The 23,896-nt window shown below is 43.9% G+C and overlaps 1 protein-coding gene across 2 annotated transcripts in view; it reads right to left on the bottom strand.

The window, feature by feature from the left end:
* Positions 1-2,385: 2,385 nt before the first annotated feature.
* cntn5 (contactin 5) overlaps positions 2,386-23,896 on the bottom strand; it is a 102,208-nt gene continuing 80,697 nt past the window's right edge. Inside the window, exons 13-24 of one of the 2 annotated variants that reach the window (XM_053423651.1) lie at positions 21,019-21,146; positions 19,881-20,068; positions 18,287-18,407; positions 16,588-16,746; positions 14,168-14,317; positions 13,539-13,609; positions 5,509-5,743; positions 5,306-5,415; positions 4,978-5,164; positions 4,696-4,808; positions 3,669-3,837; positions 2,386-3,082 (exon numbers count right to left, since the gene is read on the bottom strand). In XM_053423651.1, coding sequence (XP_053279626.1) covers positions 2,979-3,082; positions 3,669-3,837; positions 4,696-4,808; positions 4,978-5,164; positions 5,306-5,415; positions 5,509-5,743; positions 13,539-13,609; positions 14,168-14,317; positions 16,588-16,746; positions 18,287-18,407; positions 19,881-20,068; positions 21,019-21,146 — 1,735 coding nt within the window. In that variant the 3' untranslated portion in view covers positions 2,386-2,978. The remainder of the gene's footprint in view (positions 3,083-3,668; positions 3,838-4,695; positions 4,809-4,977; positions 5,165-5,305; positions 5,416-5,508; positions 5,744-13,538; positions 13,610-14,167; positions 14,318-16,587; positions 16,747-18,286; positions 18,408-19,880; positions 20,069-21,018; positions 21,147-23,896) is intronic. The other variant, XM_053423652.1, reaches the window with a different exon arrangement.

Below are 23,896 nucleotides of genomic sequence, written 5' to 3'. Positions count from 1 at the left end.
GCACCGTGGCTTCCCGACGCTGCTCCTCCACCACAGCTTCTTTTTAGAGGTCAGGAGACAACTTCAATTATAACTTCAATAATTACTGGACTGGTGCAATACAACGCTGGATGTTGACTCTCCCTGCAAAGCTGCTCCTTTAATCCCTCTGTTCACAGTCTTCAGCAGGAACATGGCACACTTCCCCCTAATTCTCATTCTCTGCCATCCCCGCCTCCGCCGCTGGGAACCATCAGGCCGAAAATCCAAACATCACAGAGACGTCCAAGAGCAAAGACAAATTAGCTGGCTGCATCAGAATACCCACTAGTTATATATATATATTTTTTTTTATATATAGCCTATGAAACTGGATTTTGTACAGCGGCATAGAAATTAAGGAAATAACTCTTATCACTGGTTAAATATCATACATTTTAATTTTAATTATGCTCTATGACTATTATGCAGACCCACATATATAAACTAAGATCAAGTGAAAGTACAATTGAATTAGGGTGAAACCATAATTATGAGAATTAAGAGAATTCCAAACGTAGAGGAACATCAGACACATTTAAAACATTTTTATTAGACCACCTTTAAGTTAATAAAAAAAGAAACCAACACAAAAACCACTTAAAACTCTAATAACATCCCATAATATGAAACGTTCTTGTACAAAAACTCCGCTCCTCTGTGTGACACGAGCTGTAAAGTACAACTACGATCCTACACTTTGTTGGTTTGAAGCGACACACATTAGCCCTAAAATAATCATTACTATATGTAACATACAGTTGTAGAGTACAGTAGAGCACACACTCACTCACTCTGACATGCTCCTGCGGGGAGTTGGTGTTTTAACTGCTGACACTGGAGCTTCTGGCTCTCAGAACCAAATGGGTCCCCTTGCAGTATACATAATCCATTATCATAAATCAGATGCGCCAACACAGACAGGTGCTGCATGAATAATTAAAGGTCGGTACATTAGCACTTGTGTGTGGAGGTATGTGCCGGGGGCTGACGTCACTGGACGGACTAAAAGGGCCGCGAGACCCCGTCCGTCCCCATTAAACAGCCTAATGCTTTGCTCTCTGCCCGGTGGGATGACGCACCGAGTGAGGAAGAGGAGAGCGACCTCACATCCTCCCCCTCTGAGTGGAACCCAAAATACAGGGGGGCTAAATCCGTGGGATAGAGGGAGCTCAGAGCGGCGTCCGTTCTCCTTCCTCCTCCTCCTCCTCCTCCTCCTCCTCCTCCTCCTTCTCCTCCTCCTCCTCCTCTTCCTCCTCCTCCTCCTCTTCCTCCTGTGTGCTCGAGCCGGTTCCCCTCGTCTGAACCTGGGCGGGCGAGCCTGGTTCGCTCTGACTCCGTAATGGGAGAGTCCGGGGAGCTGGAGGCAGAGCCGGGCAAATGGTCTGCTGGAGTGAGCAGGCTGTATAGGACCACAGATCCCCCCCCCCTCCCCCCACACCCCACCCCCCCCCTTCTAACATTAATTACACTTGAGGCAAATTCATTTGGATTTCTGCCGAGCGAGAGATAAGGTATTTTTTACTGCAGACAAGGCGAGAGAGTTGCCTGAGAGGACCGGGCGATGCTCTTGGATCTGCAAAAAAAAGTTTCTGTGGCCTTTAATGCCACGTGTGCAGAATTCAATCAACTCGGGCTTTTACATAAGACACGGGATGACCTCTCCGAGTGAAGAGCCGTCTGATGCAGCTGCGTTCAGATCAGTCAGAGAAGAAAAGTGAATTTCAAGTGATAACTTCTAGAGGTAAAGTTCATCAGTTTAATTTATTATCAAACTTTTGGGTTTTCTTCTTCTCAAATGTGAGAATTTGACGCTTTTATAAATTTTATTTGATTGTAGATTGAAAATCTTTGGATCCCGAGCTTTTCTTTGTTTTTTCTAACATTGTATAAACACAATTATATATTTTTTTACCATTATGACATTCGGTTAAATGTAGAAAATCCTCCTGCTTCTGTTTCTCATTCCTTGTCGGAAAACCAAATTTGAAAGAAACCGACTTATCGGAACAATAATCATCTGTAACCCTCGTGCATCGTCATCAATATCTAAAGCGCCAGAAATTACAAACACCAAGTATTTAAAAATATACATCACATTTATTCGTACTGACACCAAGAGTCCGTACAGAGTTTGTCTTTGTCTATTTGTGTGTTCGGGGCGCGACAGCTGAGTCAGCACCCGTCGCCTCCATACATCCAACAGTCAACGAACTGTGTCACCGAGCATCGCTACCAAAACACAGAGTCTGACATAGCGGACACACACCACTGGTTCTTCGTCTCTAAAGGTAACACAATGTACAAAAAGCAAGTCTGGAAATAGTAAGATTCTTGGTTCCATAAAAAACTTTTTTTTTCTCCCCCCCCCACCCCCCCCTTCCTCCTCAATGTGTGAATAAGAAAACAATGCACTTATCTCTCGTGAGCTTCTGCTTCGCTGCTTGTTAGGCAGCCATGGGGTAAATTGATGCAGATAAGTAATGAGAAGAAACAGGCCGGCTGATCCCTGTATTACTACCACAGCAGCTTTCCAGGAAGTGTTCACGCTCTGTGGAGCCGCGGAGCTGCAGGAGCCGTCTGGAAGCGGTTCGATGCCAGTCAAAGGGCGAGGGAACACATGATGTTAAAAAAAAAGTTGAATGACTAAACCAATCTTTTCCGCACAATGTACACTACAGTACAACACTAACCGCCGATGTCGATGACAACAAAGCTGATAAAAAAAAACAACGTTCCGGGAGCTTTGGAAAGAAACAATGGGGGGGGGAACTGAAACAAAAAGGTGGATGAACTCGGAAGAGCTGAACGTCAACTGGCAGACTCGACCCCCCTTCGGCAGACCTCGGGCCCTTTGAGGTGGGAGAGGCCAGAGCAAGCAGGCAGTCAGAGGGGGGAATGAGGGAGCGAGGACCCGGTGGCCCCCTCCGTGGAGATGAGGACAGGGGGGCGCAGTGGCCTCACCAGGACGCCGAAGGCACCAGAAGAACCAGGAGCAGCGCTGTCCACGGGAGGCTGTGAGGCACACGGTGCACCGAGCACTGGCTGCTCTTAGCTCGAACACCTGAGAGGAGCGAGAGAGGGAGAGGGAGAGAGAGAGAGAGAGAGAGAGAGAGAGAGAGAGAGAGAGAGAGTCAACACCAGAGAAAACAAAGATGCAAAACATTTTATTTTTAATACTGAAGAGCTACATTGACACTCAGGGAATTTGGTGCTATAAATAAATTTCCTTTTTCTTTCTTGTGAGGAAGAACAAAAAAGAAGATGGCGGTAAAGGACAATGAGGAGGAGGAGGATGAGGAGGAGGAGGAGGAGAACAACAAGCCGTTGCCCTGAGGAGTTTTGGTCGTGTTGCACGTTGAGCGGTGAACTTCCTGCTCGTCCTGTTGCCTAGGAGTTAATTGGCTGTGCAGGAGCAGGACGGGTTGTGTGGGTGAGGTAATTAAAACAGTATTAGCCAAAGGAAAACTTGGCTCACGCAACAGCTGCGGTGACTCAATTAAGGGCAGAACACAAGATCTCTACTAAGAGAAAACAGCCTGAGCTCGGAGATTGGATTTCAGTGGTCAATGTAAAGGAGAGCGCAGCCGGGGGAGGGATGGGGAGGGATAGGGCGGTGAGGGGGAGGGAACAAATACTATAAAGCTTACCGGAGGAGGTGACGACTCGGACCTGGGAGCTGACGGCTCCCTCTCCTCCTTCGCTGAGGGCGCGCACCTCCATGATGTAGGTGCCTCCCTCGGGCAGTGAGAGCATGGTGGACGGGTTGATGGTTCTGGTCACCTGGTTGTGACCTCTGCCCTCCTGCTTGAGCAGCACCTGCAGGACACGAGCACAGAGTCACTCCAGGTTTACACTTTGTGAACAGTTCAGATGGTGGAGAGGCATCAGTAAACACCTGCTGGGTTCAGTTTGAAGTTATAAGTGTTGTTAAGTGAAGTTATAATTAGATGTTTCTGATTTCCAAAATGTTTAAATGTTGAATTATTATTAAGTGAGTTGGAAAAGTTTGATTGACATTCGAGTCTTACATTTAAACCAATCAAGTGTTTTGGTATAAATCATTATGTCATTAATTAGATTGTTAATTAAGCTCAGCCTTATACCAATCCAACACTTCAGACTGTGTACAATCATGGACAACATAATCTGGATCGCCCCCTGGTGGCTGTCTGCAGTAAAGGTCATAAATCCTGCCTCCTCCATGTCAGCAGATGGGACATGGGCCAAACCAAACAGTCAGAGTGCACATTAAATAAAGATGGTTGCTCCCATTTCAGGTAGATCTAGGTCCACTAAGTTGGACTTTAATTGGTTATTTAAAGCTATGAAAAACAGGGACAGTTGAGCAGCTGCACCTTACGATCACCAGGGGGCAGACTCCAAATAACCAGCGGCACCTGAATCAAGGATACTCTGGCTTCATTATTGTACAGTGAGAGGAACTAGAGACCTGTTGTCCATCTTTATCTACAGTCTAAGGTTTGTGCCTCTCATCTTTCAGCCAACTCATCAAATCAACTCGACAGAAAAACAACAAACAGAAAGTAAAAATAAAAACAGATATTGGGGAGACTCCTCTGGTACAAGGACAAGTCAACTTCTCGATAGGAATTTACATTTATATACCGTTTAGTTTCAAACTGAGCAAACGTGACTTTGGAACTGGCTCATTACCATGTAGCCGATGACATCAGACTCATTGTCTTTGGCCTTCACGGGGTCCCAGCTCAAAGACACGTTGTTGCCCTCCTGAATCCACATGAGGTTGGCAGGAGGTTGAGCCGGAGCTGAGGGGAGAATGCAAAACTCTCGGAAATCGAATTCAAAACAGCGTTCTCAAACCAATGAGGTCAACCGCCTCACTTTTTTTTAACAGGGATATTCAAAGCCATCTTATCAGGGAGCCTCTGTGCTATATATAAAGCAGAACACGATAAGACTCAGAGCTGCACTCACGGGCTCTCCTGGTTTTGGCCGTGACGGCAGGGCTGGCAGGACCCTGGCCGATGCTGTTGAACCCTTTCACGATGATGAGATACACACTGTTGCCGTCCAGTCGCGTCAGCACCATGGACGTTTCGTTTTTCACGGTTCGCTGCTTCTTTCCCGACTCTTCCTGCTCCATGTCTTTCCAGTAGCTGACCTTTAAACACAAATTGGCCGCGTTGACTTCAAGAACGTGCACAAAGGTATATGCTACGCTGCACGCAAAATGTCACACGCAAAATGTAGATGTGCACGTGTTGCTTGAAACACAACCCCCGAGCAAAGAATGTACACAAACCTCGTATCCTCTCGGTCTCCCGGGGCCGGGGTTGGGAGGCTTCCAGGTGACCCGGACTTCCGAGGAAGAGAAGCTCTGAGCCTTCACATCGGTTGGTGCTTCCCTGGGTTCTGAGAAACAAGACGTTAAATCATCAAACATTAAAAAACCCAAACTTCCCTTTTGCTCTTTTTAAATCCACACAATCACAAATATCCACTCACCCCCCTCAGCAGAGTGGATGAGAACGACTTTGCTGAAGGGCCCGTCTCCCTTGTTGTTGTACACGCCCACCTTCACCTCGAACGGGGTGAGGGGGGGGAAGGTCTCGTCTCGGTACTTGTACGTCGTGGAGTCGGCCGAAGTCACCATCTTCTCCTTCCAGCCCCGGGTCCCGTTGGCTCGGAAAGCCACGATGTAGCCGAAGCCCTCGCCGTTCTGGAACTCCTCCGAGACGGGCTGGACGAATCAGAAGAAGAGGAGTGATGACTCGAGTGTAGGTGAAAAACATGGCTCAGTCATTTGAGCAGCGTATTCATTTCAAACAAGGTTTTCATTGAAGAGAAACCAAAAATCAGGGTTAGGTTTTTCCCTCTGTGGTATAGACCCATATAACTCATTTTAAATGTCCTACACATTTACTGTATCTGTTAGGCAGTGTTGATAAAGCATAAACGCAGTCACTCCCGAGTACTAGAAACAAATAATAACTGGCTCAGTCGTGCCCATTATGTTGCTATTTATCAATTATTATTAAGTGAGTTAGAATGCAACAGGTTGATTGACATTGGAGTCTCACATTTAAACCAATGGGAGTGTTTTGGTATAAATCATCACGTCATTAATTACATTGTTAATTAAGCTCAGCCTTAAACCAATCCAACAAGTAGTATGCACCACAGTCTGTGTATAGACATGGACGACATCATCTGGATCGCCCCCTGGTGGCTGTCTGCAGTAAAGGTCATAAACCCTGCCTCCTCCATGTCAGCAGATGGGACATGGGCCAAACCAAAAAGTCAAGGAGCACATTAAATTAAGATGGTTGCTCCCAAAAGAAACCAAAAATCAGGGTTAGGTTTTTTCCACTGTGGTTTAGACCCATATAACCGATTTTCAATTTCCTTCTCATTTACTGTATCTGTCAGCCGGTGTTGATAAAGACGCCGTCACTCCTGAGTAATGGAAACAAATAATAACTGGCTCAGTCGAACCCATTATGTTGCTATTTATCTTCCCATGTCTCACGGGAGGATTCCTGGGACCCGGCATCTGTGTGTGTGTGTGTGACGGGTGCGGTGTTAATCCGTGGTCCTTCCTGAAGTGGGCAAACTGGGAGCTGCCTTTCCACAGCTGCTCTGCGCTTAATCAAATCAAATGCCAATTCATTAAGAGGGCTGGAATCTAATTAAAATAGGAGCTGCAGGGATTCAATCTTTGGTGAAATTTAATAAATGGCAAACACCTGTACACCTGTTTTTGGCAACAAGGCTGCGGCTCGCACTCTAATGTGCTGATTTGCATACGGGGCTTGGAGGGAATATGGTCCCCTGAAGGCATCGCCCCCAAATCACACCATCCAGTCTGCAGAGGCAGCGGCGGAGGTGTAGTTCACGTTTCGTTCAACGGCGACCAATCAGCACGACTCCCTGATTACAGAGATGATAAGTGGGAATTAATTAGCTATCATCAAAGTTATTATCAGAGCAGGAACAATGCTTTTAAAGGCGTGCCAAGGAATATGGGTCTTTTAAAAAAAAACAAAAAAACAGCATGAACGAATTAGCTTGTTAAATGTAGAAGCACTTGTGGGTTTGGGCGTCGGGATCGTCCCGGATAAGTGAGGAGACTGTGATGGCTGCTCTGACTGAGGAGGATCTGCTGGAGGGGCCCGCTGAGCTCAGCCATCGCTAATGGTCCCCCCCCCAAATGGCTCCCCGAGAAAAGAGCGGTGTCTGAGCGTCAGCCATCTAATGAGACGGCTGAATGAAGCCGCTGTGACTGTCGAGTCATTCATCCTGCTTAATAACCCCGGCCCACCGTGGCCGTCCGGGGCTCTGACAACTCTTCACAGGCGATCGGAGAGGAGGAACTGCCGAGCGCTCACACGCCTCGACTGCCAGAAGAGGGGGAACATTCCTGCGCCGTCTCCTTTAATATCCATCTGCATTGATCACCGGCCGACTCCTGATTTATTTCCAAAAGCACTTAGCAGAAAGGAGAAGAAATAGGGCAGAACTAAAACCACGTAAAAATGCCAAGTACCGAAAGGAGGACAGTGCATCTAAATAGAACATCACAGCCGGGCCCAGTGATCCTGACACACTTATCGATGGGTGACTACTTCCTGTTCCATACAATGGTCTCAGAGGAGGCGTTAAGAAGTACTTTACTTCCTCAGGTAAAAAGCCTGAACTTCAGTGAACTGAATAAAAACAGAGCAGGCTGAGTAATGTTTACACTCAGACTTTCACATTCATCATAGTATTATAGTATATTATTATTATTGTTATTTACCATACTTATCTATGCCAGTCACTTTACTGCTATTGTATCCTCTTTGCATCCTCATTACCTCGACTTACTTATATTTTAATGAGGAACTTTATATTATACTTTTGCTTTTATTCTATTAAATAGTCGTTTATTTGTTTTATTTGTGTATTTCCTCTGTAAACAGGCACAAGTTGATTCCTGTAAAAGACCTTGATTGTCCCAACGATGGAGGTTTGTATCACTAAAGCTGCAAATTCATGAATCTAATCCAGACAGTATTTTACAAAATTTTGAGTGATAAACTTATAACTGTAACAATAACTATAATTGTACCATTTAAAACCAAGTTACAAAGTGCTTTACAATAAAAACAAAACGCAAGTTATCAAATCCAAAACGTGAAATATGACAAGATCAAATACAACATAAGCATTAAGCTTTGAACCAGACCAGTAATTGAGAATAGACAATACATTCAAAGTGAGTTAGATACAGGCCCTGTGCACATCTGCTATTAACATCTGTCCTGAGAGATCCGATCACAAGTGGCCAGCGTTAGGTACGTGTGTTCACACCCGACATTAAAACGTGTCCTGAGTGTGTCTCCTGTGACCACGTGTGATCACATCTCACTCATCTGATCTACATCCAAATTAACACATATTTCAGATGTGTTAAGAATAAATTATGCGTTTTTTTCACCCAATCTGAGTTTCCAGATGTGTGCGTTCAAGGCTTTAAAAACAGGCAGACATGTAAGTGGAAGGGCACTGATCCTATCTTATCCTTTGGAGAAAAAAATGAAAAATGAAATGAAGGGGTTACTATTTGCCCATACCCGAAACCTTCCACCAAGTTTAATTAAAATCTGTGAAGTAGTTTTGATGCAATCCACAGCCAGCCATAAAAACATCCCCTCTTTGGTCGAGGCCTTCACTCGAAATAAATATATCTGCAGGGTTTTATATCAAACTTATCTCCAGTGGCTGTATTGTGTAACTGGAATAAAGAGACCCCCCCTTTTATTGTTCCCTTAACATTGGGGTCCTGTATTTATTTACATAGAGGTCGTGCACTGTGTCATTCTCCACACGCCTAATGACCCTCTTGAGTTATAAATAGGAAAACGGTCCACCACCAAACACCATCCCATCTGGAACGGACATTATCCTCCATGATGTGCCACCGAGGTGCACTTCTGCTCGTGTGAAGGTTATCTTCCCGGTGGCAGTCGGGCTCCCATACTTAATAACTACAAGAATAACTGTCAGTTGCTTCCACATCTGTTCGCCGCTCCCCTGTTAATATATCCTTCCACCGATCTCCAATGCAGATTCTCGGTGCTTTGCTCATAGTAATTCTGAACATGCTGCAGCCCTGAGCCTGGCCGAGGGCCAAGCTGTCCACTTGGAAACGATTCACACTAATATCCTCTTTACTTAGCCGGAGATTTATTACACTGCGTACAATCATTGTCAAGACCGAAGAGTACAAACGGATATTCATAAACATCCCCTGGATTTATTAGGAACGACTCCGCGACTCAAGGTTAATCATCGTTGTTGGTCTCTCGTGGGACCACATTTTAAATTCACTACATCTTAATCACTTGGCCGGCTGCTGCTGCAGCTCTGGCTGATACACGGCGTCGCTGGCCCACTCTGAGCTGTGTCAGCACATTCTTTAATTGCGACCAAGTTGTGCCCTCGAACTCTGACACCCTGGATGGTTAAGTAAATTTCCAACACAGTAAAACATGAACCTGTTTTAAAATGAGCTATGATCTTGAGCTTGTGCTACTGTTACTGATAAAATGGAGGTTTGTGCCCACAGTCAACGACACATGCACATATGCTCCATAACTTAACATAAGGAGAGCCAATGAGGAGACCCTGAAATATAGAAATATAGTGATAGAATCACAGGGTCAATTATTTTGTCTTAGTTCTACTTGAACGGGTTGTATTTCACGTTTGGCCCTGGGAGTTCAACAACATAAGGAATCATGCAGATAAAGAAAATTAAAATTATTACAGGATACTAAAAATGGGGGACTCTTTAACCTGATAATTCAAGTAATCTGAAATAAACACACCAAAGTAAATGCTAACCTTGAGTTTTTCAGATCAACATGTATCCTTGTTACTGTGGCCGACATGACGTCATTCCTGTTTTTCAATTAACTAAGTGTATTTAGAGACATTACTTAAATTCAGAAGTGTAATAATACCAATAAGATGCCAACAATCCCAATGTTAAAATAAGCATTTAAGTAATTTTATAGCTGATAACTTCACGAGTCCCACAGCAAGCGTCTCTCAACCATCATCACTATTCAGTGTCTCCCTGAAACACTTGTGTTGTAAATATTCGCAGCACGTTTTCCATTTGTCGGCGAATAGATTGATGAATATGTTTTGTGTCTCTTATATGTGTTTCCTTAAGTTGCATTGCCACCGTACTGTTTGTTATAAAATATTCATATTGAATTATTTATTGCTGTTGTGACTTAAATCCATTTGGGACCAGTTCAATTTTTTCCTCATCCCACTTCAGTAGCTTCCTTTTTACAATAAGCCCTTCAACCTCTGCTCTGGTGGAAAACCACTCTTGCCCCAGTGAACACGCTCTAATCTGTGTGTGCAGATTCTCAGTCTTCCAGGGTCATAGTTAACCAACAGGCCGCTGAATTGAGGGCAAATCAATTCAGCGCCTGTTGGATCTTTCTCATCTGGTTTGTTCCGTCGTGGAGCAGCTGAAGCCGGCTCCACCTGATCGAATCCTCCAGCGAGGATTTCCAGATTCAGTAAAACCCCAGTCCGAGAAAATCCTGTGGAATGCTGCAGCAGATGGGTCTGTACCCTCTCTGCTGTCTGAAATGGATAAAGGTCACCCTGCCCTAATGACGGGTGCTCACCTGAGCCCTCTCCTGACTCACAGACCCTCTCCTCCACAGACCACCACCGCACCTCTGTGTTATTCCACTGGATAGAATGAGCGTCACGTTTTTCTATCCCAGGGGTCACGGGTCCCCTGGGAGCTGAGTGCATCCTCACCTGTGTTGTTTTATCTTTGTCTCTGCAGCTGGTGGTGGCTGGGCAGCTCGTCTGCTACCACTTCCATGGTATTACAAATCTCAGTATGAGCTGTCTTTAAAAAAAAAAACTGGATACTGTACATTAGTGCGGACACAGTTTTCAGAAAAATCCTTCAGCTGCACGTTAAGCTTTCCCAGGGGACGATGACTCAAGCGACCTTTAAGCTTAAATCTCAAACAGCTCACTACGCTAAATACACCCATTTATAATGTTGCAAGTTTAAAGGTGCAGTGTGTAGAATTTAGTGACATCTAGTGGTGAAGTTGCATGTTGCAGCTTACACACTGAACCTTTTAAGAATTCATTCGGAACTTGTCTTTCCTAAATCTGAGTGAAATCATTTGTGTTTCGTTAAAATCTTGAACGAGACATATTCAGGATCATAATTTAAATTTGGGTTTGTTCAAAATCCTGTAATGTTCAGGAAACCTTTCCTCACGCTGTCCTTGGCTGCAGCTCGAGCGCGTGTATGAGATGTTGGCCTCCGCTCTCACTCTACCTGGCTTTGTAAGGGAATGTGCCAGACTAGCCGCCAGCCGTGCATTATGCAAATGTTATTTTTTTTTGTAAAAAGAATATGTTGGACAACTGATGAGAGGTTTCAGGAGGAGGATTTTCTGTAGGGAAGAGGAGCAGCATGAACTCTGGGCTTTCTTTACTTCTTTACTTTGCTTTTACAAGCAGCCTATATAACGCACTGGAGGAAGGAAAGACTGGAAACAAGCGTCTCCATTAATCTGAATTTTTCGGACTAATTCAATAAATAACGTTTCGGCTGGAATTTAAGCTTCAGCTCTTTTTTCAACTAGATAAAAATAAAGCATCCAATTTAACCACAACTAAGTTCACCACAGAAACACCTCTGTCACAGCCGCCGAACTCCTCAGCTGGGTTATTTAAATCCTGCTGAAAATCCCACTGAACATCTTTCTTCTCCCATTTTTAAGAGCATCTTCCGACTCCTCTCATCATTTTCTCGCTCGAGCTGCTCAAACGACTCCTCTATGTTTTAATTAGATCCCACTTTGATGGTTCAGGGAATAGGAAAGGAAAGAAAACGCAGGTCCCCAGCACACACTGGGTGGAACTACGCACCCCCCCCCCCCCCCCCCCCCCCCCCCGGCAATCATATCCCACTTAAAGCGAATGCAACTGACTGTAAACTAACACAGTCAATCACCTGAATCAGAAAATCATCAGAGCGTTAGTTTTTTTCCTGAAGCTCAGGAAGCACGAGGACGAGCGTCGTCCATCAACCGTGTTTTTTATCCCCTTTAATAATGTCTGACACGAATTCCCAGGCAGGAAACAGTGACGCTATTTAATGAATACCACATGCAGCAGCGACCGCTACGTGATTATTAAGTTATACAGGATTTATTATTTAGTGACAGATGAAATCCTGTAGGAACCTGGTGAAGCTGTGGAACGTTGCTTGTTGTTGTCTCTCCTGGATCAAGCTGCAGGAATGTTCTGAGCAGCGGGGGGGTGATGACACATTTCCCCCTCACTACAAATTAATTGTCACGTTTGCATTTTTTAACGGCCCAATAAATTACTTTTCCATAATTTATTGTGTAAAATACTTTAATCCCTGGTGGTTTCAGTAGTGGAGGCAGGGCTTTGTTCCAGAGGGTCACAAGCAGAAAAGGGTTTAGAAGAACTGGCTTATAATGTGAATTTAATAAACTCATCACAATCAACATTTGTATTTATCTTGTTGTTTAATAACTTCATTGGGCAAATATTTTGTGATAATCAGTTATTGAGCCTCAGAAAATAAAGACCCACTGCTGGACCATTGTCGACATGATGGAGTCCACTGCTACAGAGTCTTTTAATATTGAACTGTGTTTTAGCTTTTTACATATTAATGTTTAGTTTAGATGATCAATCAATCAACTAATCGATTTCCTATTTGTAAAGCCCATATTTACAAATTATAATTTGTCTCAAAGGGCTGAAATCCCACTGTTTGAACTCTACAGGAAACATTAACAGCATAAAATAAACATCTACTATTATAGTCAACCAACATGGCTCATATAATATAATCACTAAAAACAATATTACACTTTAGACAATTATTCATCAATACAAATTAAAAAACTATTCAATTCTATTCATTCTAATGCTGTTGATTGATGATGGGAGTAGTTCATCCGCCACACTTGAGGCGAATAGATGCTCATACCACACATCATGTATTTTAAACTAAGTCTGTTTTAAACATACCTGTTTGGAATGGCAACAAATTTTGAAATTAATCAAATTCAAAATATAAAGGACACTTTGGTTGAACTCTGAATAATAGTTAAAAGATTTATATTTGAATTCCAGGTTATTATCAGCCTCTATTAGAAAGCACCTTGGATTTCAAGGCCTCTCTCACATGTGTAGTGAAGAAATCATAATTATGTGAAAATAAGAGGTTCTGTGGAGTTTTGAAAACACTTCACGGTTTGAATGTCAAGTCGTTGACTTTCCTCGATACAACAAAAAGCTTCAAAGATGTTGTTTGAGTGAGAGGAGATGAAATAAAAGCTTCCATTAACCCCTGTTTATTCAACAAAAGAAAAATAGCAGTTTGCACAAACACCACTGTGACATTTGTGTGTTTTTGCTCGTGCAACAGAGAGACACTTTGGCGAAGGACCTACCTCCCATGAGATCACCAGTTCGTGCCTGCGGCCATTTCCCCCACTAACATTCGCTGGTGCCACTGCTGGGACTGTGTGGAAGAGGAAAGAAAGGTTAACACTGCATCTCACTCCCCCACTAAACTGTTTACAGGCCATTATCATTTGTCCTGCATTTCATTGGTGATTGGAATGTTTATGAAGATTATAAAATGAATCTTGTTTGTAAAACAGACATTTAACAGAACCAGGAAACAAAAGGAAAGTGGTTATTGTGTAATGTTTTCGTGGTTTTGAATTTGAGACCCTTTTTCTGGCGAGTGGATCATTGCTGTAAATTCTAGGACGGATTAACGCGACCGTGTGGAGATACAGTAATTAGTCTGTTAATTACGATGAAGGAGATTAAACATATAAAATACAACCACTTCTGATTGACCGCCGACCTTTGTAATTATTACATATTAGAGAGGAGAAGATAAGCAGCATCAGATCCAGGATGTGTCTGTGAATTCTTGAGTTGCTTTAAATGATAGATTCTGCTCTGTCGGCTGCATTAACAGAAAAACGAAACTTCTTGAAATTCATGAAAGCATCTTATTGATTTTTAGGAGGAAACAAGAATTGCACTGATGGCAAAAAGGATTTACCTGCTTCTTTAGTCCTCACTCCCCTCGAGGGCGCACTGGGATCTCCGGTCCCAATCGCGTTGCTCGCCACGACCCGGAACTCGTACTCCACCCAGGGGTTGAGCTCCACAGCAATGGCCGACTCCATGTTCCCGGTCACGGGGTCTGGGTCTGCACACGAGAGGGTTTTGCTTGTGTATTTATTTATTCGGGACAAGATCCACATCTCAGCAGCTGCACTTTTCTTCAACTTTAACAGTGTTCGCATCGAGTGCTGAACAGTGTAAGAATCGCGGAGCTTTAAACGTAAAGTCCCCCTGAAGAACGATCAGGCAGGAGAATGATGCTGATCGTGGTGAAAAGGCGAACAGGGAGTTATTTTTATGGCGGTCACCTGATCTCAATCAGGCAACAGCAGGTGTTTCATTGAAGACAACAAGAGGTCTGTGGAGCTGCAGATCCAAACTGTCTGTGAAGAACTGTGGGAGCTGGAGCCCGGAGGCCATCTTTACCAACAAAGTATTTCATATGATTAACCACGAGGACTTGTTATGATCCCTTGGAGGCAGTGTCCCCTGAAATTGAGAAATAATTCCTGCACTGTTTATACGATAGGTTGTAAATAAAGATGGACGGTGCGTCTCCACTTCCTCCCACTATCCAGAAATTAACCAAAAAAAACAAAATGCTTCCTACTACCTTCAATCGTATCATTTGTAGTCTTTAGGGGTGGAGCCAAGGTAGCAAGGTCCCGCCCTTGCACTTGCCCGACCAATTATTTGCCAGTGTCAGCTGTCAATCCTCGTTACCTAACGCGATCACAGAGGCGTGCAAATTAAAATGATTCTGTTTTCACTTATAAAACGTTATTTGATGTTATTTATGTGGTTTATTAATAACTATCTCCTCTACTTTTTAAACACAACGTTTTCTTCCCATTTGCTAACATGGAGGAGGCAGGGCTAATGACCTATACTGCAGCCAGCCACCAGGGGGCAATCAAGACACATTGGCTTCACTATTGCTCCTGTCGTCCATCTTTAAACACAATCTAAGGTTTATACCTGCGTGTAAAAGCTGGGAGTCGACACTTCAACCTCGTCTTGTGTTTCATTTTTAAATCCAATCTGGTTGAATATGGAGCCAAAAAACTGAATAACAGTGTCTTTGTTGGTTTGGACTCAACAGTTAAGCACCTTCCCTCCAGATTCTCTGTTATTTGGCACGTTCCTAAAAGAGCTTTCTCCTGAAACCTGGCACACGGTGGTTTGATGCCTGAGCAGCGACTCACTGGCAGCTTCAGAGCACATTTGGACGTCCAACGCGTCACACAGGAGGGGAAGCTGATTCCAGAGCTGAGTAGCTACAAACTACATCCTGAGACTGGAAAAAGCAAAACCCAGTTCATGAATGTGTTTTCAACCATTACCCAACTAGTCTAATTTCTCCAGGGACGCCGTGATCAAGCTTTTGTCAATATTGACTCGGCAGCGGCAAGACAAACATTGACTGAAAGCATATCCATGTCACAAATGAACCAGGGGTCTCTCTCTCTCTCTATGCTAACTAAAGCGACGCTGAGGCGAAGCGGCAGAGCTCACGTCCCTTATCATCCGACACAGCTCACAATGAGACCACTCAGTCAAGCAAGGTGCTATTCAAACAGCGGCTGATAACTGTGTTTGCGGGGAGTGGGAGCTAAAAGCGCTATCTGCTTTATGCTAATCGTAACAAGCTAACAACACATCACACGGCCTAATTGTGCTTTGTCGAATTAAGCGCGGTTGAGGAGACATGATGCAAGAGGAATGTACACAAAGTATGATTTATAAATCAGTGGGGATGAATCGTTATCACACCTTCAACTCTGCTTTTATTACCAAACGGCGTATTAAGACGGATTACACACAACGCTTAGCGGGGCCTTCATCCCTTAATGGTAACTGATGGTTTTTTTACTGTCAAGGTAAAGAAAGAGAGGGAGGAAGTGCATTTATGCCAAATGGACAAAAGAATAAGTGTCGTAATTCACACCTGAAAAGGTTAATTTCACACTAACCGATACGAAACGGAATAAAATTAAAACCAGTGACATTTGGAAATGGGCTTAAATCACTTCATGCTATAAGCTCCCGTGAACAATTGTTCAAATGTAAAAAAAAAACGGGAACAGGGACGGAGAACTTGCATTTTTAACTTCAGGCGTCCAGATTGAAACAAGCTTGATTTGTTTCTTTCTGGATGGGATTTAAAAGACTGATGGCGATAATATATAGAAGTAAATTGCCACATCGAGAATGTTGAATCACGTGTGTTGAAAACAGCCGCCTGGCTCTGATTCACAGTCTCTGAACATGACTGTGGGTTCGGATTCAAGCCTTTACGTGGCCCCGACTTCACCTTCCACATCGAGGGGCTGCAATGTCCTCCTTATTGATTACCTGTTTTGACAGTTTGCCAGCCTAATGAAAACGGGCTGCGGGCCTGTAAATTATAGGTGCTGATAGGGCTGTGGTTGTCCAGGCCACGGGTCCAGGACAGGGTGGCCGTGGTGTCTGTGATCTCCTCCACGATCACCACTCCGGGGGGGCCGGGAGGACCTGAGGAAAAACGAGAGAGGTGACACAAACAAGGGATAACAGGTGTGACGGAGGACGAGAAAAAAAAGACAGCTGTTTCAATTCATCCTAAACTGGTGCATATTGTGTCTTCATCACGCAAACTACGCATCACTGATGGATGCAGCCATGTGAGAATTAAAAAAGGATACGCATTTGTGTGCATATGGTGACAACACCAATTCCCTGTTGTAATTTTTGTGCAACCAATCAGACGACAAAAAAACACGTCATCCCAAACTGAACCAGGATTTGGGGCCGACACGGTTCTGCTGCCAATGATTTCCTGCTGATGAAGGGATACTAACTGGTGCTGTCTTTTTTTTTTGTGTGTGTGGGGGGGGGGGGGGGGGGGGGGGATTCAGAATGGCAGTTTGCCAGTTCTGCTGAGCGTGACTGCGCCGCAGACCTTCCGATGTTTTAATACGGCCGAACATATGTTTACCGCGCTATTCAATAGTAAACGTAATCTGCAAGTACAGCGAATGTCTAAGGACTCTGGGGGGAACAGCTGTAAATGAAGAAGTGGGGCAGCTGGTACGCTCCATGAAAACCAGTCTACTGTGTCGCCCAAAAAGTGCCCGTTAGAAGGTGACGCTGAAAAGGGGGCGTTTGCATCACGGGGCGTTAAGAGGACTTTTGTATTTGTGTTGGAGCTCATTTTAAAAACGGACAATCATTGAATTTACGATAGTGGAGAAGGGATGACACGGCTGGAATATTTCCTTTTTTCACGATATACATTCATCAGTTTGCTGATATTTACAGAATAACAGAAACTGAGAGGCAATTAGACATTAAAGGAGAAAAACTAATTCTAATTCATTCATTTATTTAAACTAATGAATGGAAAAATTATGGAAAATAGATAAATAACCCCCCAAAAAAGGAAAGGAAACAATCTGTATTCTGAATGTAATGTAAAGACTGCTCAGTAAAAGCAAAACTCATGTTAAAGTTTAGTTTATAGATCCTAACATCTTATCTAAAGCTGTGTCACCCACAGACGACACGCTGCTGGGATCACAATCCAAACGTTACATCATCAGCCACATTCAGACGCTTCCACATGATCTGATCACGAGACAGTTCCTCTGCTCAACAGCTCCTCGTATGAAACTTGCTCATCCAGACACGAGCGTCTGTCCGGCCATATTCACAGTGACCGTAAAAATTAGTCAGGATGATACAATAGTGTGGAAATTGTCTCTAATGTCTAATTGGCCGACTCCTCCGACCTGCTGCAGTGAAAACACATTTGTGGCTAATTTCCTTGATTCACAGTAACGGCTCTACAGAACAGATTCACTGACTTTAAATAAGTCTTTAAACAATAGTTAGGATCCCATATGTGCACTGACTGAGTCCAGCAGCTTGTTATTTTTCCTCTTCACCCCAAAACCTCTTCCTCAAAGCCTCCAGGAGTAAAAAACTTGTAAAATAAAACATGTGAATTCTGCTATAGGGAGCTGATTCAATTCTGGGGGGGGGGGGCAGCAAGCAAGCTCACTAACAAGCTCACCTCGCACAAGAAGCTCAGCCTCGGCAAACACCGTGTCAGCGCTGGTCTGGGCCCGGCACCCGTACTTCCCAGCATGCCTCAGCAGTATGCTCCTAATCATCAGGTCCACCGTGGAGGACTGCTGCAATTTGTAAAAAAGCAAAGCACGGAACAGGAGTTAGGTATTTAGAAGAGCAAAGTGAAACTGTGGTTAGCAGGAGAGAGAGTGGGATTCCTCGACATCCTGTAGAGGCTCATGCGGCTTCAGAGATTCCTGTTTAATTCAGGTGCTGCTGCATTCTTCAGCCGACCGTATTTCCTCTGTCGAAATGAGAAACGCCCGAGGCGAAACTGGGAATAATTCAAGGTCTACAGGCAGCTGTTTAGCACGAAACCTGATTAAAATTACAGACCATGCATCAAGCCGGGAATCTGTGCAGCCTGTAAAGGGATGTCACTGGAAATACTTTCCCTCCAGAGCACGGGCGCTAGCAGAGGACACATCCAGGCAGATGTGAGTTTAACATCCACTGCCGGAGAGATGGAGACGTTACTGAGTCGTCCTCCTCGCTGGAGATTTCTTTCTTATGTCAGGGGAGGGGATGTCTAAAAAGTAAAAACTGAATTAATCTCACAGCCTCATAAGGCTCTTGTGGAATACGTATGGAATGGGAGTAATATCTGAATCTCGGTTCGAGTTCAATTTACTTCTTTTGTTTTAAAATGTATATGCATAATAACTGGGTCTCAATGCAGGCGCTGAATTTAAAAGACTTAAGGCTCCACCAAATGCAGCCGACAAATGTGTCCTCCTGTTCCCGAGCCACGAAGGATCCTCAGGAGGTTCCTTCTCGGGGGAACCACCTTTAGAATGAAGCTAGTGCAGTTTATCGCTAATCCTTCTACGCACTGCAGAAGAGATGGTGGATATGTTTCTGAATAAAGTCATGTGACCTTGATGGTTAAAGGCGGAGATAAGGTTTAAATGCTTTGTCCGGTTTCTGTATATTTCACTTTTGTTTGGATAGTTTCTATGACTCCTTCCTCAGAGGACCTTCACTCCCTCCAACTTTTCAAACCTTTGAGTCAAACAGAACATTCAGCAGGAATGACTGTGAAGTTGTCGAGAATTGATTGATAACGATGTTTTTACAATGCCATAATTTAATGATTTAATACAAATGAAAGAAGGATGAGCGTAGACCATGTTATACGTCTACAAACGTCGTTATATTCATTCACCTTGAAAAGTTTCACATTATTAGAATTCTCTTAATTAATTATATTCATTCCTTTATATATTCGAAATCATCGCTGACCTTGTTTCGACCTTTATTTCCTTTCAGGGCCATTAAAAAAAAACATGTAGTCTTTGATATAAAGTATACGACTGTGGGATTCAATAAAGTTCTGACCTTTAGTTTAACTAATTATCTTCTTATCTGTGTGTGTTCGGTGGAATTACTAGAAAACATTAACTACATAAAGAGAACAAATGGAAACAACTCAATCATTTCAAATCAAAGATGTTGATTCACGATATCAGCAAGTTCGGGGCAAAAGACAATAAGCTGAAAACCAACAGATGGAAAACGGACTCTTAGTTTGCTCTTACTCTTGCTCTTACGGTTTGGATGTATTCAAAGTGGCCGCCGTCCTGCTGGAAGTTGATGGGCCTCTGGTTGAAGAACCACTGGAAGGCCACGTCCAGCGACGTGTCATGTGTGGCCTTGCAGCTCAGCACCACGCTCTCGCCCACGGTGACCTCCACCCGGACCGGGCTAAGCTCCACACGCATGGCCTCTGGAAGCACAAAGCTGCTGCACTGTCACCTCAGGCTAACCCGACGCAGTCAGTTCAACCGAGACATCACCGCCAGAGGGATCACCAGAACCCCGACATCGAACCTGTGCTCGGGTTCTGGTGACACTCACCTTCACCAGAGAGAGAGTCCCACATACCCTGAACTAGACTGTGGCTCTGTGGCTCTGCTCAGACCTGGCATAGACATCTTGTGTAATCTGATCACAAGTAGGCGTCAGTTCAAACCTGGCATTAGAATGCGTCTCCATGTGCCTCTGCAGTGACCACTTCCTCGCTCTATATGCAAATACCCCTGTCCATCATTTCTGATCGCAAAGACCCAATTATGTTCTTGAATCTCGTTGTTTTTCAAATTTGACATATTTGCCGGAGTCCTCTAAGTTCAAGTTCCTCCAGCCTCAACGTCATCAACACGCCCTATCGCTCGCTGAGGGTTCTACTGGAATATGATCTCACATTAGCTCATGCAGACTTGTTCCTGGCAGGATAACTTCCACTAAACGTCTGGAGCTGTGGAGCCAGAGGACGTCAGATGACAAGTCGGTCCAGGACACTGTCACGCTCAGAGAGAATTCACACTCGAATTCAGTCTGAGTGATCGGATCTCAAACGCCTCCTCAACGCATCCTGCTGCTGCGTTCTTCACGTGTACTTAGAGCCGTCCACTTATGATGGAAATCACTCGAGACAGAAGTTAATATCCGGTCTGAACAGGGACCGATGAGACAGACGCCTTTCCACTGCTAAAGTGTGTCCTTGTAATATGATTCGTGAATGTGAGGGCCCTTGGTTCACGGTTGAGCAAGCACGATAAATTTCCTGGCACGGGAGCAGAGGTGGGGGGGAACAAAATGACACCGGGGACTGTTTACTCGTGGCCGACTTGTGCTAATTTGGCAGAAAATGAAGGCCCCCGGGGCATCACTTACCTTTTACCCACAGCATGGCCGTCATCTCCGCCGAGCCGAACTGATTCTCCGCCAGGCACGCGTAGTTGCCCTCGTCCGCTCGGCTGGAGTTAACAATTCTCAGAGTGTTGTTCCGCAACAACATGATCCTGTGACAAAGGACACACAAATCAACACGGGGGATGAGAAACAAATTCACACACAAACAGCTAGTTGCATGGCGGGGGGGGGGGGGGGGGGGGATACTGTGTGTTTGTGGTTGTGTCACGTTACAGGAATAGCAACGTTCACTCGGGATGAGACTAAGAACTGCTCAGATATTCTTGAATTAAACATTCATTAGATGCCGGTGGGAAATATAAAATAAAACTGTTTACAGCGGAAATGTTACTATAAAAAAAAAACATCTGACGCTGAGTTGTTTGTGTTGTGATAAAAAGCTCAGAGGATTTCGAGGGATGTGGAGTCAGGAGCCGCGGATGCATCTGTTGTGCAACCTTGAACAAAAAAAAATGGAAATGGAAATATGCTTATTTTTTCAGGATCAATCAATAATTTAAACATGTCAAAAGAATCTGATCGAAACACATGTTATTCAAGATACTGAGGAAAAACACGACACCACGTCGTCGATGCAGAGAACAAACAAATTCCTCCTCCTGACTTTCAATGCGACGACACGGATGTACCACATCTCATCTTGTGCCTTCACAACAACAACACAACAGGTAAACACTTCTGTGATTATAGTAAATTGTCAAAAACGTTTGTGGAGAACACAACATTAAACCGGGATGACAACCAGAGGAGCGCACCCCCCCCCCCCCCCCCCCCCCCCCCCCACGCCAGGGCCCAACAGTCCCCTCAAACTCAATTAAGCTGCAGAGAATTTCACACACTCACAGAAATCAGTTCCCCCTCAATGTGTAAATGTGTTTTTATTCCCTCAAAATCCATGAATTACTCCCTGACAATGAAAAGGTAGATCAACTTATTTCTCAAGAATATTCAAGAAAGTGACAAAACCCAAAATCAAATGTTCCATCCTTCATCTGAGTTTAATGCTAATCAGTCCAAAAGTTATTTTGCAATTCAACTAACTAATAAAAAAAATAAAAACAGACATACAAACGAACTAACTAACGAACTAACTAACTAACTAACTAACCAACTAACGGACAGGAGTGATAAACTTCACCTCCTTGGCAGTGATAATATAAACAATTTTATGATTATTTGCTCCTCAGCATCAATATTTCCATTAATCTAAACAGAGACTACCTGGCGCTCATGAATCCACCTGACAAACCGCTCAGTGTTTCTACGTTCAATGATTCTTAAGCAAAAGAAACGTGACAAAGATCAGAGACGTGCACATCAGCGACGCGTCCTCTTGGGAAACACGAGTGTCACGGAGAGGAAAACACAACCCGGCTCCACGTTCGTTCAAGTCGCCTCTCATCCGGCTGAAGGACACGAGCGTTGTTGTGTTTCCATTTTCATCGAGTCTGACTTGTACTTAACAGCCGGACAATTAAGTGCTGCATGTAACAACACTATAGAAGCAGGTGTGTGAGCATATGGCCGCCGAGGAGAAATCATGTTTAAGTAAAGTATTGTGACTTATGTGGAACTGAGGATTTAACCTCGCTGTGCAAGTCACAGAATATAAATATTTATATGATTTCAGCGTGGCTAACAGAGGTGGGGGGGGGGGGGGGGGGGCACGTTTACGAAGTTATTCTTTATATTAGAAAATCAATTTAATCTCAAATCAGAGAATCAAATTGAGGGGGGTGGGGCGTGAAGCACTGCTTGATGTTGTTGGGTATTTATTTTTATTTATATAAACACCAAGCTCTTTCATCACGGGCTAAGGTGATTGAAATTGGCGAGGAGGAATTTGTGAGGGCGTGACAAAATCTCGCCACACGTTCACAATTCAGAGGCAATCTGAAGCCGGGAGACGTTTTTCAAATTAGGGAGGAAATTCACATCTGACAAGGACACTGAGGCAGAAAGGACAAGATAGGGGCTGATGGGAATAACACACAATATGCAAAACGGTTCAACCTTAGGAAAATTTAAAGGGAAACATTAAAAGATTACAGTGAACCTGCAGCATGTGAACGTATATTCAAAGTGAAGGTTTTCTGGGGTGAAGTTGGGTGAAGTGCAACAGAATTCTTCTTATTTTTCATATAGTGGCAAATCATTTGGCAATAAAAAAAACGTTTTTCCATTTCAGAATGAAAATTGCTAAATTATTCACCTATTGTCCCGAAACCGTGGGAGTCGATTGAGTCGTCCACGTACTTTCAAACTCGTGACACTAATACTTTTCTATTTAAGAGACAAAAGCCCCAAACATTAGTGGAAATCCATGTTAATTACAAACCTTCATTAAGTCGGCACAGCTGTCAATGCCAGATAAACGTGACGCCGCCGCTGAGTTCGATTCCTCCCCCGGTTCCTCCAAGAACAGAGCTGCCCTCCATCCATAAACTCTTTACTTCACTACCAGGTGACGGCAGGAAGCGTGTGCCGGAGTCAACCAGGTCGAAACCAGGAAATGCTCGACTTTACTCTGATTTAGATTCTTTCAGGTTCTTTGAGATAGAGATCACTCATTTCCAAGGTTGAGCTGAGATACTGTGTGGTGCAGGTCATTCATCTGCTTTAGTAAATTCAGTTAGAAACAAATATCCTGTTTGAGTTTCAGACGATGAAACCACAGAGTTTCTGAGGGAATTTGTGAGAAGTTAAAATTACACAAAATGAAGATGATTACCTTAATGGTGATTGACCCTTCACACTGAGGGAGGAGATTAAGTAACTGCTTTATTAATAATATTATTTATGACAAATTTAGTGCTTTAAAGTCACAACAAAATCTGAA

This window comes from Pleuronectes platessa, chromosome 5, assembly GCF_947347685.1.
Source record: "Pleuronectes platessa chromosome 5, fPlePla1.1, whole genome shotgun sequence".
Taxonomy (NCBI): domain Eukaryota; kingdom Metazoa; phylum Chordata; class Actinopteri; order Pleuronectiformes; family Pleuronectidae; genus Pleuronectes; species Pleuronectes platessa.
This window is presented reverse-complemented; position numbering and strand designations above follow the sequence as displayed.